Raw genomic sequence first — 17,694 nt, 5'->3', positions numbered from 1 at the left:
ATCAAGTGTGATACATGTAGTTTGATGGCCTCATTTGCTTCATTTCAGCCTTGGCAAGGAGGTTGTGGTTGTGAAGTGGATGTGTTAGTCTAGGGTCGATGGAAATGAAAGTACGTGGTGACAGGTATCAACCACAAGGCGCGGGACAAGGCGTTTCCGCTTCTTGCGCTCGCTTCCCTACAATAACTCACGACTGTTGGCAATTAATCAAAAAGTTGAGTGGAGCGCCAAATGCAGGTGATCAAAAGTGTTGACAGTCCATGCACTTGCCAACGATACCAGGTCCAAGTTGAGTTCACACGTTAGGCTACTCTGACACAGACTGAAATCTTAACGCGTCGAGGCAGTCGACAACACAACGAGGGGGGGGGGGGGTCTGCATGAGATTCATTAAGCTACTGGATAAAGGACGTCTTGAAACGAGACGTAAGATGCGGAAACAAAACATAGATGGTAGAGAAGAGAGACATGGACTGAGTGCAACCGTTTGGTTCTGTTGCTTGACAATGCTACATCTCTGGATGTTGTCATCAGGCAAGCAGCATGTGCGGCCGCCAACACCGTTCACTTTCACTTTGCCATCCGCTGTGCAGCCTAGGGACACATATAGGAGGCTTTGCTCTTACCACCTGCATACATGCACCTCTTGCAGAACGTTTTCTGCCACCACTCATTGTTCTCCTTCGACATGCTGGCTTCAGCGCCGTTTTCGAGGCAAAGGATGTCCGTCTTCGACGAGTACGAACACGTGGCTGTGTTCTTAGCGCTATCGACGAACTTGGTGGCACAAGTGCCGCTTACGCCCTGCTTCTGCTCATCGGCGGTACGGCTGCAAAAGCACTGTCCGATAGCGTTCGAGTAGGTTCCAGGAACTTCGAGAGCAGAAGTAATCAAAACGTCCCCAGGGCTGGGAACATACTGCCCTCAGTCTTTACCTTTATCGTTAGGACCTTCATCGTTAGGAACAAGCTGGGAAACACGCTTGTCGAGACGTCGCTGGTCGAGGTCAATATGACCAGCAGAGACGAACGCCGTCAAGCAGAGGAGAAGGCTAAGACCGGCTGTGGCCACGAAAAGAGATTTGTGGAAAAACATTTTCTCTCGAAATGTACGATGTCGCTAGGAGAAACAGTGAAGAGAGGATCGACAGATGTCGCCGTGGAGAAAATTTGAGATGGGCAAGAGCGAAACGAGAAGGATTTTAAGGATAGGACAAGGGTCTGAGAGCAAGTATCAAAGGACGAAAGCGGTGCTGAATCACGAGCCGAGTAGGCCAGGTCAGGTTGAGTTACAACATCAAGAGGAGCAAAGGTGATTTGGGGACATGCACCAGCTTTGCTCCGCTCTTAGCAGCGGGTTGTGATGTAACAGTTCCATTGCAACCAGCATTTTGGCCACCTTTCCCACCATGACGACGACAACAGACCAACCCAGACAACTCGCTCCGTTGCAGCGGGCAGCTGGGCGGTTCATCGATGGTGCTTGAGCTGACTGTATGCGACTCTGCGATACTGCGACACTTGGGGGCGGCCAGATGAACTGTTTCGTCAGACTGAAACAGAGCAATGTGCGCACAATCGACCCAAACTTGGTGGCCCACGCGAGCCGCAGGGCAGGTTCTGCCACGTGAATCACAAATGGCACGTTGGAGTGAAATACTCTGTCTCAGAGGTAGGTCTGCGGGTCACAGGTTAAATGAGGCGGCGGCTGACAAAGATCCTAGTCAATGCAACATCGCACATCCAACCCCACGACACATGCGTTGACAAGCTGCAAAGTAGACGGAAAGCCGACAAATCTGGATATAAGGTATGGTGCTCGAAAGTACGGGTATCATTCGATCGAAACCTCCTCGTCATCCAATGCAACACTGCTGCTCATGGTTGTTTCAGCAACACCTTCGTTGCCTCTCGCCTTGGCCTTCCTCCGATCGCTCCCACGCAGCATCCCACTCAGTGTTGTCTGTACAGTACCGGCTTTGGCCCATCTACTCAACTCCATCTGATCGGTCAACTCCCTCGGCAACAATTTGTGCGCCAAACTGCTCGCATCGTTTCTCTGTGTCACCCGTCCCTGCCTCTTCAACACTGCGACGACATCCGCCTCGGTTATGCTCGTACCCGCATCCGAACGTCGAGATCGAGTCTTGGCCTGAGTCAAGAGATTGGCGGCAAAGTCGGCAAAGAAATCGTGTGCAGCCGAATCGAGTTCGTCCAACACTGTCGCATCGAGTTTGGCCCGTTTGGCTGAGGTAGAAGACGATGTTAAAAGCGAGGAAGAGACGGTGGACGAAGATGGGGCGAGGAATGACGAGAAAATGTCACGCATGACAGATGTAGGCAGAGGCGGTAGAGGCAAGCCTGTGTGCGGGGAGACGCGAGACTTGCGTTTCTTGACAATCCGTCTCTTGAGTAGCGCGTTGAGATCCTTTGGGTCGAGCAGATTGAGTCTCGTTGATGCATCGCGTTCTGCGTCGGAGGCATTGTCGTCGTCGTCGTCGTCGAGCTCCGGGACGGATAGTCGGTACTCGACAGCGTCGTCCGAAGAGTATGCATCGTTGACTTGAAACGACACTTGGTCTTGATCGGCAAAGGATACGCGTGAAGCTCGGCTGTCGTCGGGGTCGCCGCCTGTGATGGATATCTCGAGCCGATCGCTTAGATCGCGAGAATTGTCGGCGTCTAACCGTCGTGCCAGACCATCAGAGTCGTCATCAGCAGCTTCGACAGCGAGGGTGTCGGAGACCTGTTCTTCTTCATCGCTCCGCGTCTGTGATTGAACATCGTCGTCATTGGTGACGCCTAGGCCGAGGAACAACACGGGGCCGTCCGCTTCTCCATCCAGTGTTTCCGACATGGATCTGCCCACAATCTTCCTTCTTCTAGCTTCCAACGACTCGTCCTCTTCCTCATCGTCTTCTTCATCTTGATTGTACTGCAGCTGTCCGTCATCACTGAAGAAACTCTGACGAGTGAGATCGTCGAGCCTGCGAATAGCCTTAGCTTTGGCAAGATCGATACCGGAAGCAGAGATGAAACTCTGAGCACCACCATTCTGCTGTTGAAGACTACGTTCGAGTTCGTCCTCTCTGCGACTAGACATATCATCGAAGCGCATGCTTGAAGGCGAGACTTGATCGGCAAATGAGACGCGCGAACCTGTCGATAGGCGAGATGCTCTGAATTGATCAGCTATGCCGGCAAAGATGCCACCTCGAACGAGGCCAACACCGGAGGCTCTACGCGGAATGCCAATATCCGAAAGACGCGATCGCGATCTGTCACCAGGTTCGTTGCTTGCAGAGGCGAGGGATTCGTCCATGTCCATCGAGACGCTGACGTTGCTGTCGCGAGTAAGATCGCCGGGAACAGATTCACCAGGTACAAGCATGGTTGCACGACTGAGAGACGATCGAGACGATGTGCTAGCGGCGCTATCTCGAGCTCGCGTGCGCGAGTTGGAGGCATCGATGATACTGGATGTGCTGGAACGGCCAGGGCGAGCAGCTCCCGGAGGCGCGGAGATGGAATCTAGCGAGGGAGTCGGTGGAGCTACAAAATCCGGAGCACGAGCTAGACGACGCAGAAGGTCCATAGGCGATTCTTCACGCCCGCCAGCCCATCCACCGACGCCGCCCCAAAGGAGGCTTTTGCGAGAAGCCAATCGCCTCTCGCGGGTGCGTTGTGCACTAGCCAAGAGCGCATCGTTGCGTTTGCGTCGTTTGTCTGTGGCAGGAGTCTGCATGGCTTGAGTTTGCGGTTGTGAAGAGCTCACAGCGGTGACAGAATTCGACCAAAAAGAAGGCATGCCGGGGCCGGGTTGCCTCGGAGTGCCGAGGATACGTCGCCCGGGAGTGGCGGTAAGAGCGGCGGTGTGTGAAGGTGTGCGTGCGTGGAGGTGTGCAGCGGGATACTTGGTAGAAGGTGTCGTGTTGCTGGCGTGCAATTGACGAAGCAAGACCTCGTTGGGTGGTGGCTGCGAGAGTGATCGGCGGCGAGTTGGGTCGGCGGAGCCAGAAGCTGTGGCACTTACCTGTGCCTGCGAGCCATGTGTTTCTTGGGATGGCTGTTGACCTGCAGAAGCCGATGGGCCAGAGAAGGAAGGACGTCTGCGAACAGGCGGAGCTGTTTTGGGGGTGCGCGTAGTTGCTGATTTCTGACTATCACGAGGTGTGGACTCAGTATCATCCGCACCAGCCCCAGACTGAGAAGGAGATGGTTTGCGTTTGCGCATGGGCGTAGTGTTAGGAGATTCAGCAGCAGCCGAATTGCGGTTCCTTCTGGGCGATCGTCGAGGTGTTAGCGCGGCTTGCTCTGTAATTTGAGTTATACGTTGCGCAGCTGCTTGGTCGCCAACCACATAGCGTGGAGGAGTTCTTCTGGAGCTTCCGCCTGCAAGACCCTGGCTAGCGCCACGCTTTTCACGCACGCCATCGACAGGACGGTCGGCAGAATTGGCAGCACCAATGTTGAGCCTCTCTCCGGGCTCAGCCTTGAGAACGAGCGCGGTACCCCTAAAGCCAAGATAGAAGAAGCGCGAGAGGGTGGTTGCGTTTGAATGGGAGAGTACGATGGTAATGCTGTTGGTGTGGGAGAAGCGTGCAACGCTGACAGGGTACTCGACGACACCTTGCTCACCGCGCAGCAGGGCAAAGTCAGCTTGGGCCTTGCCGCTGCCCACGTTTCCGAGCGTGGCAGCGGTGGCCAGCGGCGTTTGATCGGCAGGATGGTAGTCAGCTGTGGCTTGCTCCACTTCGTCAAAGTCGATTCCATCAGGACGATTCACGAAAGCACGACAGCGGGTGGGGGCAAAGTCACCTGTTCCCGCGTTGATGAGGATGGACTTGAGGCGTACAGGACAAGTGAAGGGTACGGTGATGGCGAGTTGATCGTCGACATTAGACTGCGTGGAGGGCTCGGCAGAAAGACGTTGGTGCCACGGTTTGATGACATTCTTGGCCGATTCAGGTGGATCTAGGTTGGCACCCCACACTTTGTCGCGGATGATGTATTCGAATAAGCTAGTAGCGTCGCCATCGACAGCAGATAGTCCGGTGGCGGTGAAGTGAGGATCGCGATTGTCTTGATCGCTGCTGGCGGTATTGCAGCTCATTGTAGCGGCGACGAGCTCGTGCAGATGGCAGACATGCACATCGAACGAACGTTGGAATTGATGTCGAGGGACCAGAGCTGATGCTGCACCACCGAGATGGATGATGACAAGATGAGCCAGGAAGGCAAGATCAAGGTTGGGAGGATCACACAGGTTTGGTGTTGATCTCGCACGTAAGCTCGTAGACGCTGAGCGTTTCAGCCAAATTCGTGATTCGTGATTCGTGATTCGTGATTCGTGATTTGGGCCCGACGCGTCAGCCAGCCGCGCGTTGCTTCCAAGTCACAACCTAACAGCCCCGATTTCTATCACTGATCGGCGATGATACACCAATCGTGAATCGTGAATCGTAAATCGTGCAACCAGTTGATCCCGATGGAGCAGCTGACCTGCATTCAGAATTCCTCCAACGTGCAAAACACGAATCACGAATGTTAGGAAGAATTATTAAACGCTTTCGTGTTTCCTTCCAGCTCACCGCTTTCATTCATCGTGAAAAGAGAGCATGCAAAGCGGCTGAATTCTCACAATCGTGAATCGTGAATCGTGCACGAATCACGAATCACGCTGCTGGCGCGTCTGCTACTGCACTCACGACTGCTGCTGCTTTCTGTCACTTGGACACTCCAGCCAAGCACGAGCCTTAGCAGTTTCTCAAAAGTGCACGGCTCTCTACTCTTCTGTGTAACTCTCTCTCTCTCTCTCTCTCTCTCTCTCTCTCTCTCTCGCTCGCTCGCTCGTCCTCTTGTTTCTTTTCTTTTCTCCTTCTCATCATCATCATCGACATCGCCAGGACCGACCTCGAGACGACGATTAGCTGACTGCTGACTCGCCACTATGGCCGAATACAAATATGACGAGGAGGGAGGCCAATTCCTCACCTTCGTGCTCACCTTTTTACTCCTCGTTCTCGTGCCACTCACCTACTCTCTGCTTGCACCCTCGCGGATCGGTTCGTTCAAGAAGGGTTCGTGGAATGCTCGCGGTCAAAAAATTCCACTCATTCTTTCTTCCAAGAAGCGATCGCTGCTCAACCCGCAAATCAGCTCCAAGGCAGTCTTTGTTCTTGCCGGATGGGGTATTGTTGCTTACCTCTTCCAGACGATCCTCAACACTGCGGCCAACTCATCTCATGCCGTATACGACCCTTTCCAGATCCTGGGAATCGCAGCGTCTGCGACCGAAAAGGAGATCAAGAAGCACTACAAGCGTCTTTCGGTCAAGTTTCACCCAGACAAGCTCGTGATCGGTGAAAATCAGACAAAGGAGGAGGTCGAGGGACACTATATCGAATTGACAAAGGCATACAAGGCTTTGACCGACGAAACCGTGCGCAAAAACTTTGAGCTGTACGGTCATCCGGATGGAAAGCAGGAAATGTCGATGGGCATCGCACTGCCTCGCTGGGTGATCGAAAGCCAAAACAATATCTACGTGCTCGGCATGTACGCCGTCATTCTCGGCGTCGGTCTTCCTTTTCTCGTCGCACGATGGTGGTACGGTTCGCGATCCAAGACCAAAGACGGAATCGTCAACTCGACCGCGCAAACCTACTTCCAGCACTTGCGCGACGACACGAACCCTTCCCGCATCTTCGCTCTGCTCTCCATCTCGGACGAATTCAGCGATCCCAAACTCGACAAGGCCGGTCCCAAGCATCGTGACGACGCGGATCTGACCAAACTCGAGATCGAGATTCGCAAAAGGCTGGCAGAGTTCGGACCGGAATGGACGCTGATCGATTCGTTCAAGAATGCATCGATCCGCAAGGCACTTGTGCTGCTATATGCTCATACTCTGCGTATCGAGAGTGGCAACAAACGTATCGAGCAGGAAAAGCTTCGATACGCAGCCAAAGCGGTTCAACTGATCAACGGTCTCATGGCAATCAGCTTGGCGCACAACTGGCTCGAGACAACGCTGCTGCTCATGCAATTTACGCAGTGCATGGTCCAAGCTGTGCCTCTGCAAGACTTGAACATGGCCGAATTGCTTCAACTGCCGCACATGACGCCAGAATTGGTCAAGAAGCTGCAGCAGTCCAACAGTCTCGCCAAGCTGGGCGTTCAAGGGTTCTGGAAGATTCCCGATGTTGAACGTAAGGCTCTTCTCACGCGTGCTGGCGTGTCGGCTCAGCAGTACGATCAAATGGTGGGCGTGACCAGTACTTGGCCTCGAGTGGAGCTGGTCGATGCGTATTTCAAGGTTTCTGGCGAGCGACTGGTGACGACAGGAGCGATTGTCCAGTTTGTAGTCAAACTTCGCTTGCTGCCGCCCAAGAAGGATGGCAGTCTGTTGAGAGACGGTAGGAGGCTGGATGCTAAGCGTATGGATGAAGAGAGCAGTGTTCGACCCGACGAAGATGAGGCTTTGATGGACAGCAGCAAAAAGGCCAAGACGGATGCTAGTGGAGAAACGCAAGATGGCAAGCAGCCGATCGGGTTTGCACGAGCGCCGTACTTTTGGGACGAACGCAAGCCGTCGTGGTGGGTCATGATTGGCGATCAGAAACTCGACCGAGTGATTGTTCAGCCTACCAAGGTGTCCGACATTGGCGCCGACAAGGTGAGGATATATTCGGTGCAGTTCCAAGCACCACCTCAGGCAGGCCTGTACACGTTCCAGGCGATCGTCAAGAGCGACTCGTTCCTGGGCTCGGATGCGTCGCGCATGGTAAAGCTCAAGGTGGACGACGCGAGCGTACTGGAGGCGGACGAGGAGGACGAAATCAGCGAGCCGGAAGAGGACAGCTTGGCTGGACAGATGGCGCTCATGAAGGGCCAAAAGGTCAAGCCCTCTAGGGTGGCCGACGACAAGGAGAGCGATGATGAGAGCGCCACCGACGAGCAAGAGGACCACACTGACAGTTCCGATAGCGATAGCGACTCGGATTAAACGTGCCGCGTGTCGGATCAAGCGTGTAAGCTAGACCGCCAACAAGTGTGACAGCTTGCTCGCACGTGCAAACACAGACTAACATGACTCTATTGAATCGTCTCGATTCAGGAGCGAGAACGGGCAAACACACCAGCTCGCTTATCCACCCGTCAACTGAGCTGAGAAGAGGAGAACAACCGGTTTGAATGAGTCTATCGCCGAGTGACGATCATGGAGAAGCGGGATAATCCCGATTTGTGATTTCGTACAACTTTACATGGGTGTAAGATCTAATCTATAATTCGACGAGATCTTGGGTATCTTTGCGATTCGAGGTGGATGGATGGTCAAGCAGCTCGTCGGGATACCTGTCTCGTGTTGTCTCGATATCGTCCAAGATGTCTTTGAAGCACCACTCGACGGCATCTGCTGCCCAAAAGTGATCGCAGTGTTCGGCCTCATCCTGCCTCTTGAATCTCAAGAGCTTGACGTTGGTTTCCTTGTGTTGAATTCTCTCGATGAGCGGGTCTGTGAGGACGAGAAAGTCCATCCCTCCACTAAAGATGGACAGAGGAGGGAAATTTTCATCCCACCACTGGTCTAGGTTGGGGTCCAAGACACAACCTCGAGTGGGCAAGCCGTCTTTGCCCGCCCACCAGTAGATCGAGGCGGAAGAAACGGGTTGCGGGGTGAAGCGGAACATTTTCGCTTTGCGTCGAAGGAGCCAGTTGGCGTCGGTCCAAGCGAAAAGGAAGGCGAACATCTGGTAGCCCAACAGGGCGTAAGGATAGGCAGGAGTGTAGTCATAAGAGATCTTCATGAGCGGGATGAAATCGAGTACTCCAAAGAATCGTTTCCACTTGGACCATTCGAGTTGTCCAAGCGTTGTAAAGGGGAAGCACGAGGTGAGAGGACCGGCGTAGACGGCAGGCGCCAGCGCGCCAAAGTAGGTGAGCTTCTTGCCGAGTTCCGGGACGATACCCTTGGAGAGAGAGATGAACATGGTGCCATTTCCCTGTGAGTGGCCGAGGTAGGCGATACGATCGTAGCCGGTTTGCTTGCATACGTAGTCGACCATGGCGGGCAGATCGTACATGGCGAGTTCGCGGATGTTGTAGTCCCAGAATCGAGGGTCGGAACGCGAGTAGGTTCGATGTCCCATATCGAACACACCGCGGTTGTTGCCGAGAAAGACTTGGTATCCGCCGTGACGTGCGAGCCAAAAGGCAAGCGAACGCTCTTCCGAAGTAACAAAGGAGCCGCTGGATTGGAAGAGGCCGTGCATGATGAGGACCGGAAACCCACCGCGACCATCGGAATGCTTCTTGTGCGTGGTCTGCGGGTCGATGATACGGTGGATGCGGAGGTAGTATCCGTCCTGCGTTTCTACGGTTTCATTGATGATTTCAAAGCCACAGCTGGTAGCGTAGTAGCGAACGTCTTTGACGAGTTTCTCCTTGTTCCAGCGCTTGGGATCGTCCCACTCCTTCTGCTCTTTGATGGTGGGGGCCAACAACTTGGGAATGGCGGCAAGTAGACGCACAGCTAGCGCCCATACAACGACAAGCAGCAAGAAGAAAGACGAGAGAATGTTGGCGGTAGTCTGTGTTACTAGAAGGCGAGCGCGAGAGTAGAGCGTGGGTCTCGAGTAGGGTGGTGCTCCGCCTCTGCGAGCAAAAGTGGTTGCAATGCTGTCATGCGTTGAGCGGCGATTTGGGGGGTGCGCAGACTTGGCATTGGTGTAAGCTTTGGTTTTGGATGAGAAAGAGGGGTGGTCATTGGGGGGATCGTAGGAGGGATGCAAGAGCGGATCCTCTTCGAATCCAGTGGGAACGTGTGTGTAGAGGGCACGGCCGCTGATGGTTTCAGAGGAAGGCTTGTCGACACGGATGCGCATGCTAGCGGCGGAAGATGGTCTACTGATGGGGTCACTGGCAGAGGCGCGCAGGAAGTCCGAGATGGCGGTGACAGAGGCGGTGTCGTGACTGATGGAATTGCCATCGATAAGCAGACCCTCGACGCGCGGAGACTTTGAGGAGGAGCACGAGGGAGCGATGCCACCAGATGGAGGGCACGAGGACGAGGCGTCGGCACGATAGGAGCGAGTCATTTTTGTGTGCTAGTAGAGCAGGTGCGGGGCTAAGGCTGAACGACGAGGTTGTTTGGATTGACTACAGAGGTAGCTGCAATGCAATCACTATCACGCTCACTCGATCGAGGCAAAGGAAGGAGTGAGCAGCGTAGGGAGACGAGGATGGTGGTACAGCTCGGTGCGTGCGGACGTGCATGAGGGAGGTCAGCAGAAGCAGCTACAGAACCAAAAAGGACGGATCGAGATGATGCAAGACCATAGCAACCACTCACGACTGAAAGCGTGAAGGATTCACGATTCACGATTTGTGTCAATCACTAATCACCGAATTGTGAATCACGAATCACCACGAGGTTGATGTCCAAAACAGCCAGCCACGGAACACGGTCAGCAGTCACATGAGTCGTGAGTGTTACTGTGCTGTACTATGCTGTATTATTAAAAGTAAATGGCGTACATGTATGTGCATTCAGGATTTCACATGCTTAAGCGCGATCTGCTGTCAGTCACTCGCAACTCACAACTTGAAACAAAACGTTTCGAGCGAAGCAGCGAATCACGAATCGTGACCAAGCGTGAGCGAAATTCAAAACAGGCACAACAAGCATCCACTATGATACTTTGGTCAGGTCGCACCGCACAAACCAAACCAATCAAATAGCGCTCGACCTGGATCGTACCGCCACAGCAGCAGCAACAGCAATCTGTCTCTACTCGAGATCCAATGTGAATAGCAAGCGACGAGCAAGCCACCTTGTCCAGCCACGGTCACGACGTCGATATCAACACACACACCCGTGACCGCGCCAAAACACGAAACTCGTGACTTGCGTATTCGCGATTGTCCAAGCAAAGTAGCTTGGGCGACGTAACATTGCCTTTTCATTTTCTAACACGAATCGTGAAAATCGTGAATCGTGAATCGTGAATCGTGAATCGTGAATCGTGAATCGTGAATCGTGAATCGTGAATCGTGAATCGTGAATCGTGAATCGTGAATCTGTAAATCTCAAGTCGTGAGTTCGTGGTTGGCGACACGAACGAGCTGAAACTGAATCACGTGTCATTCACGACTGTTGGATTTCTTCTCGTTGAGGCTCAACGCCGCACGCACCAACAACGAACGAATCGTGAATCACCAACATTCGTGATTGAATGCCATCACCGATAACTTGGTTGCGACACCCACAACCCGAGCCATACGTGGTAACTACGTGGTAACTACCTCGTCCTTCTTGTTGTCCTCTAACTCGAGGCAGCACAATACGCAACACTGGTACGCCCAACGCTCTGTTTTCACCGCAACACCCATACTTGAGTCTTGGCCTGCCTTTCATCTCTGCCACACAGCGCGCGTAGCTCAGGTCAGCTACTATCCTCATCTGACCATGGCGTCGGTAGGCCAGACAGCGGGCAGCATGCGCTCCAGACAACATGGCCATCCCGACGAGAAGCCTTCTCTCTACACCGCCGGCACCCATATCGATTCCAGCAGCGATGCCGTCCAAGCCAAGCCTCCCAAACTCTATTCGCAATCCAAAGCACCGTCACACGGTACCGGTCTCGGTCTTGGTATCGGTGCTCAACCAGGTGCATCTGCAGCTGCCACCAACGTCGTCTCCAAAAAGGAGCATCGTCTCATCGCTGCACTTGTCATCGTCGCTCTCATCGTCCGCATGCACAAGCTAGGCCAGCCTTCCAGCGTCGTCTTTGACGAGGTTCACTTTGGTGGCTTCGCTTCCAAATACATTCATGGTCGCTTCTTCATGGACGTCCATCCTCCGCTTGCCAAGCTGCTTATCACGTTTGCCGCCTGGCTCGGTGGCTTCAACGGCGACTTTGACTTTAAGGATATCGGTCGCGAGTATCTGCACGGCAAGGATACCCCTGTACCGTATGTCATGATGCGCGGCCTCAATGCGCTCCTCGGCGTCGCCACCGTTCCTCTCGCCTATCTCACCCTGCGCGGCCTTTCTCTCCGAGCTTCCACGGCGACTCTCGGTGCCATCTTTGTCCTCTTTGACAACGCGCTCACCACACAGAGTCGTCTCATCCTGCTCGATTCCATCCTCGTCTTTTTCACCGCGCTCACCGTCTACTTCTGGGTCGCGTTTTGCAACGAGGAGAAGCGTTCTCCTTTCTCCACAAAGTGGTGGGCGCTTCTTTCGCTCACTGGTCTCAGCTTGGGTGCCGTCGCGAGCTCAAAGTGGGTCGGCCTGTTTACGATTGCTACCCTCGGCATCTCTGTCATTGCACAGCTGTGGGAGCATCTAGGCGACGTCCGTCAGCCGGTGCGCGTGGTTGCGCGTCACTTTTGCGCACGCGCCATCTGCCTCATCAGCTTGCCCATGCTCGTCTACCTCGTGAGCTTTGGCATCCATCTCGGCTTGCTTTGGCGCAGCGGCGAAGGTGACCCGTTCATGAGCAGTGCTTTCCAGCACACGCTGCACGGCCACCAAATGCAAGACACGTATGCAGACGTCGCGCTCGGCTCCACCGTCTCGATCAAGCATCTCAACACCCAGGGCGGCTACCTTCACTCGCACGTCGCCACCTACCCGGCTGGAAGTCAACAGCAGCAGATCACGCTCTACCCGCATTCCGACGACAACAACGACTGGCTCATCGTCAAAGCGCCCGGTCCCGAGGACGCTGCACCCAAGTTGGACGACAAGGGCCATCCGCTTCGACCCGAGGACGAGGTGTCGCGCTGGCATCAGCCACCCATTCGCTACCTCACTCACGGCATGGAGATTCGTCTGATCCACAAAACCACCGACAAGCGTCTCCACAGTCACGACACCAACCGTCCTCCAGTCACCGAAAGTGACTATCAGAACGAAGTCACCGCCTACGGCTTCGAAGGCTTTGGTGGTGATGCCAACGACAACTTTCACGTCGAGATTGTTGCCGGTGACAAGTCGGACCCTTATTCGTCGACGCGTGTTCGCGCGCTCCGGACGCACTTCAGGCTGAGACACACGCTCACCGGCTGCTACCTCTTCTCGCACAAAGTGACGCTTCCCGATTGGGGGTTCGGTCAGCAGGAGGTGACGTGTAACAAGAACCCGACCATGCCCAACTCGCTCTGGTACGTCGAGACGAATACGCATCCGCTCATCTCTCCTGAAACGCAGCCAGACTTGGTCAACTATCGTCGGCCGAGCTTCCTGGAACGATTTTGGGAACTTCAAAGCGTCATGTGGGAGACCAATGCCGGCTTGACAGACAGGCATGCCTACGATTCGCGTCCAGGGACATGGCCTATGCTCAAGCGCGGCATCAACTTTTGGACCAAAGATCACCGTCAGATTTACCTGATCGGTAATCCGATCGTCTGGTGGAGCGCGTTCGGCTCTGTGCTCGCCTACTTGGGCGCTAGAGGTGTGCTGATGCTTCGAGCTCAACGCGGCTACAACGATCTCAAGGATAGTCGCGTGCGCTTTTACGATCAGACGTGCGGCTTTCTCGTGCTCGGGTGGGCGTTGCACTACCTTCCGTTTTTCCTGATGAACCGACAACTCTTCCTGCACCACTACCTGCCCGCGTTGTACTTTTCCATCCTCCTGCTTGCCGTCGTGTTTGATTTCGCCACCTCGACGCTTCGACGCCGCTTCCGTCTGGTGGCTGGTCTGCTCGCTACTCTGGTAGTGCTCGCCGGATTTGTGCGGTACAGTGCGCTGACATATGGATCAGATTGGACGTTGGCAGCATGCGAAAAGGCGAGGTGGAGGAAAGCGTGGGATTTCAACTGTGCCGAGTTCCCGCGCGATCTGGTCGAGTTCCAAAACTATCCGCCCAGCGTGCAGACATTGGATTGGGCGATCAACAAGAACAAGGCGCATCCGGTTGCGGCACTAGCACTCAATTCGACGCACGATGCAGGCGGCGTGGCGGCGGAACCTGGACGACACGCTTTTGATCAGGTGCCCATCCGAGCCATGCAATCATCGGCAGCCGAAGCGATCCAGCACCTCAAAAACGGTCTGCAGCACGACTTGGATTACGTCAAAGACAAGGTTGGACTCGGCTCAGTACATGCGCCTAATGTGGATCCAGCAGGCTTGGATCAACAACAGATCGAGCATGTCATGTTGCAGGGTACCGCCGAGGTCGTCGCTGCGTCGAGTGCTACGCTGGAAGCGCCGCCGACCGAGCCTAGTCAAGAGGCCAAGTTCGACCAGCATGCCGATCAAGAGGCTCATGAAGCCGCCGATGTGGTACAAGCAGACCGACAAGTCATTCTCAAGGACGTGTAACATGCAACCAACGCTCACGGTGCAAATGACCCGACGTTAACGTTGATAAAAAAAAAGTCTGCCTCTGATCTTGGTGCTCTCTGCAAAAATTCGGACACTTGCTGCTCTTTTGAATTCGTGCTGGAATCTCACGTATCACTCTTTGCCAGTTATTCAAGGTTTGCTTGTTGGTGCTCGGTGCTTGATCGGAACGTGGAATATGAAGGACTGAGTGTGAATGCCAAAAGAGGACTACCGCAGTACAACGTCGAGGTTCGGCTGAGGATCCGACTTGGGTGTGGAGGCAAACAGCCTCCAGAACGGCTTGATCACAATGAGCGCGATCATCAGAGCGATCAGCAGGCACAGGAACAGAATGCACTGTCTCCTCCCGGTGCGTCTCTGATACGTGGTGGCTGTCTCGAGCTCGCGTACAGCGCTATGCATCTCTCTGTCCATAAGCTCGACGTTGTAGTCGATCCTGTCCAACAGAGTGCCTTGGTCGATAACGAGCGTTTGCAGATCGCCAAACAGGTGTGCTAGTTGCTGGATGGATTTGGCGATTTCGTCGATTTCGCGTGAGCGTTGTGCTATCTCATGGTCCTGGCTTGAAGCGTCTTGTTGCAGCATGAGCAGATTTGAGGTAGACGACGAGCCGAGCAGGGAGGCACGCGACAACTCAATGTCTTCGCGAACCGCGAGTTCGCTATCCCTGAACTCGTCCGTGGGTTCTTTTCCTTTGAGCGACGGAGGCGCCAGTCCTCGAGCCGCGCGGATGTCTCGGTCTCTCACCTCCATCCCTTTCATTCGTTTCAGGTAGAGTGTCTGCTGCTTGCGAAACGCTCCACTCAGATCCTGCACTCTGGTCGCCAATGCCGTCTGCACATTCTGAGCCAGCGCAATTTGGCGTACCGTGACAGCATTGGCTTGTTTGGAGCCGTTCCGCTTCGACTCGCGTATCAGATGTTGGGTAAATGAAGCGAGTCCCGCCACGAGTCGCGAGCATCGACGGAAATCCTTGGTGATCTCAAGTACCACTGATTCGATCTGCTTCTCTTCGGCGGATTTATCCGTGAATCCAGGCCGAAGGTGCTTCTCGTGCAAGCGCGAGAGCTGGTCCATCCGCGGTCGGATTGACGCGAGCAGCGAATCTACCTCTTCCGAAATATCGAGCCATTTCGGAGCCAATGTCGAATCCGAGTCATCCACAGCGAGCGCAACGTGTCCCTCTCGACTCCGCCGTGGCAGCAAGTTTTCCGTATCCGCGTTCATCGACGACGAGCCAAGCGGATCATCAGCGTCGGTGTAGGGTGCATCGAATATGTTTTCCGTGCGAGAACGTCCACGCACCGACGGCCCCGCAGAATCGCGGTACGACAGAAACAGAAGCGTTCGAGACCGGACTTGTCCGAGGTGTACTGAGCTCGATGAGCCCACACCAGTGCTGCCACCGCCCACGTACGGCGGTGGCGTTGACGACGATCCGCTGGGATAGTTCGTCGCCATCGAACCGGGAAAGGCGTGTTTGCGGTTGGTAGTCGAAAAGCAGCAGCAGCGGTAGCAGCAGTAGCAGCAGGTGTCTGTGCGCATGTCGTGCATCGTGCATGGGTTCCGGTCACTATTTCCCAATTGTTAGGTTGACAAAACCATCGGAACACGGAGATGCCTCGTACCTTGGCTCGTTACATTCACGATTCGTGACTCTTGACTTTGAGCGACTTACGACTGTTTCGTAGTAAATGCCGAACGTGGACGGCTTTGTCAACGTCATTCACTTTTATTGTGGGCTCTCTCTGGCCCAAGATCGAGCTGTGAAGGCGGCGCAGGGTTCAAGACGATGGTTAGCAGAAAACACGATACAGGCGGCGATTTGTTCTTTGCTGAGCATCTGAGGAATGGTGCGCGGCCTCAGACGTCAGCATCACATTGGTGTCAAGCCAAACGGTGGAGATAGCAGCAAGTCACCCGAAAATATCCGTTAGATCGACCCGATTGGTGCAAGAAATCCTCATTCGTGATTGTCACCCCACACGATTCAAGCGGCTGCGGAAACTGTCGCAGAGCGCAAGCTTTCGCACATCGAGACTTGTGGTTGCTTATGGACAAGAATGCACAGGTTGAAATGCAGACAGTCACCAAGTTAGTGAGTTTCACGTTTTGTAGGCGTCGTGGTACCGGCGCACATTCACGGCCACACAATGTGTGTCTTGACTTGGAACCAACGAGCTGTTTCCGTTTCTCGCGCGCTTTCCGCGACTCGTGTGATTGAAGTTTTAATGCGGCCGGGTAGCGTTCATTAGACGGAGTGCATGAGCATTGGTGCGAGGCACTGGCAATCCAACACTTGACGCAGTGTGTGAGAGTCCAGAAGACGTTGCTCGATGATCTTGTGGTAGAGGATGTGGCACTCAACCATACCCTGTTCACCTTGCAACATGCCTGACAGTGGTTGGGACGGGTCAGGCCCGAATGACGAGTGCGAGAATCGGATCGAAGGATCGAAGGATCGAGCGAAGGGAAGCGCCTAGGAGGGAGGAAAGGATCTGAAAAGTTCAACGAGGTAGAAAGCTCTATCGTGCTTGGTGAGGCAGCCGGCGTTCAAATGAGAAGAGTGTGGAATGATGATGCTTCTGTAAAGCCTTGTCTGCGTGCGGTCAAGCTGTCTGTGTGGTGTACGATGATATAAGCATTGCAAATGAGAAAGCGTTCGATGTGACGTGAGGGTGATAGGTAGACCCTTAGTTTGCTCCTCCAGTCTGTAAATGCGTACGAGAGTCGAAATGGCATCATCAGCACAATGGATCTCACGTCTTCTCTTTCCCTTCCTTGAACCGTAGCTTACCATAACGGCCTCCATCTCAGCGTCCGAGAAAGCGAGTGCCGGTGTCTTCCAGAACCTCTCTGGCAACAGATGGATATCTTCGGCCACCTCTCTACCGTTCATATCGACATTTCCGAGCAGCCCACTGCCGCTCCCTGAGCGTGGTGATGAGGCGCTGTTAGAGGAAGAAGGTTGTTCTAGCTTTTCAGGATGGAAGTGAGGACCGGAAGCAAACACCTTTTGGAAGTGATCGAAGGACGAGACGATGTTGGAAGGCGCTGCTGGGTGAGGGTGTGGTGTATGGGCTTCTGCAACGGGTGAAGAGGGAGACAAAAGGGTGCGAGGAGCAGGAGTGAGTAATCTCAAGGTACCAACGAACGAGAGAAAGAGCGAGATGGGGTGAGATGGGCAAGGGTAGACGTACCTTTGGGAGCCTTTCGATCCGGGAATCTGAATCCAGGCTTGTGGACGTGTGCTCTTCGAACAAGTGTACGCAACATACTGATTCGTGCTATCGGAATGCAGAGAAGGGGATGGCGTTGCAATCCAAGTTG

At 54.3% G+C, this 17,694-nt stretch overlaps 7 protein-coding genes across 7 annotated transcripts; 2 read left to right on the top strand and 5 right to left on the bottom strand.

The window, feature by feature from the left end:
* Window positions 1-594: 594 nt before the first annotated feature.
* Window positions 595-1,095, bottom strand: UMAG_11250 (mig2-3 protein; the record flags this gene model as incomplete). Its single annotated transcript, XM_011394333.1, has 2 exons — window positions 595-918; window positions 967-1,095. The coding sequence occupies 2 exons, from the start codon at window positions 1,093-1,095 to the stop codon at window positions 595-597; spliced, it is 453 nt and encodes a 150-aa protein (XP_011392635.1).
* Window positions 1,096-1,833: 738 nt separating this feature from the next.
* Window positions 1,834-5,112, bottom strand: UMAG_12326 (uncharacterized protein; the record flags this gene model as incomplete). Its single annotated transcript, XM_011394341.1, has 1 exon — window positions 1,834-5,112. The coding sequence occupies one exon, from the start codon at window positions 5,110-5,112 to the stop codon at window positions 1,834-1,836; it is 3,279 nt and encodes a 1,092-aa protein (XP_011392643.1).
* An 837-nt stretch (window positions 5,113-5,949) lies between these two features.
* UMAG_06175 (protein-transporting protein SEC63) lies at window positions 5,950-8,007 on the top strand (the record flags this gene model as incomplete). The annotated part of the gene is made up of 1 exon (XM_011394245.1): window positions 5,950-8,007. The coding sequence occupies one exon, from the start codon at window positions 5,950-5,952 to the stop codon at window positions 8,005-8,007; it is 2,058 nt and encodes a 685-aa protein (XP_011392547.1).
* Window positions 8,008-8,284: 277 nt separating this feature from the next.
* On the bottom strand, window positions 8,285-10,099 carry UMAG_06174 (uncharacterized protein; the record flags this gene model as incomplete). Its single annotated transcript, XM_011394244.1, has 1 exon — window positions 8,285-10,099. One exon carries the CDS (start codon window positions 10,097-10,099, stop codon window positions 8,285-8,287), a length of 1,815 nt encoding a protein of 604 aa, XP_011392546.1.
* A 1,370-nt stretch (window positions 10,100-11,469) lies between these two features.
* Window positions 11,470-14,340, top strand: UMAG_11220 (uncharacterized protein; the record flags this gene model as incomplete). Its single annotated transcript, XM_011394317.1, has 1 exon — window positions 11,470-14,340. One exon carries the CDS (start codon window positions 11,470-11,472, stop codon window positions 14,338-14,340), a length of 2,871 nt encoding a protein of 956 aa, XP_011392619.1.
* Window positions 14,341-14,571: 231 nt separating this feature from the next.
* UMAG_11219 (uncharacterized protein) lies at window positions 14,572-15,825 on the bottom strand (the record flags this gene model as incomplete). Its single annotated transcript, XM_011394316.1, has 1 exon — window positions 14,572-15,825. One exon carries the CDS (start codon window positions 15,823-15,825, stop codon window positions 14,572-14,574), a length of 1,254 nt encoding a protein of 417 aa, XP_011392618.1.
* Window positions 15,826-17,057: 1,232 nt separating this feature from the next.
* On the bottom strand, window positions 17,058-17,640 carry UMAG_11218 (uncharacterized protein; the record flags this gene model as incomplete). The annotated part of the gene is made up of 3 exons (XM_011394315.1): window positions 17,058-17,075; window positions 17,162-17,448; window positions 17,565-17,640. The coding sequence occupies 3 exons, from the start codon at window positions 17,638-17,640 to the stop codon at window positions 17,058-17,060; spliced, it is 381 nt and encodes a 126-aa protein (XP_011392617.1).
* Window positions 17,641-17,694: the final 54 nt, after the last annotated feature.

This window comes from Mycosarcoma maydis, chromosome 22 (genome assembly GCF_000328475.2).
Source record: "Mycosarcoma maydis chromosome 22, whole genome shotgun sequence".
NCBI classification, from domain to species: domain Eukaryota; kingdom Fungi; phylum Basidiomycota; class Ustilaginomycetes; order Ustilaginales; genus Mycosarcoma; species Mycosarcoma maydis.
The sequence above is the reverse complement of the archived record's forward strand: the minus strand, read 5'-3'. Positions and strand labels throughout refer to the sequence as shown.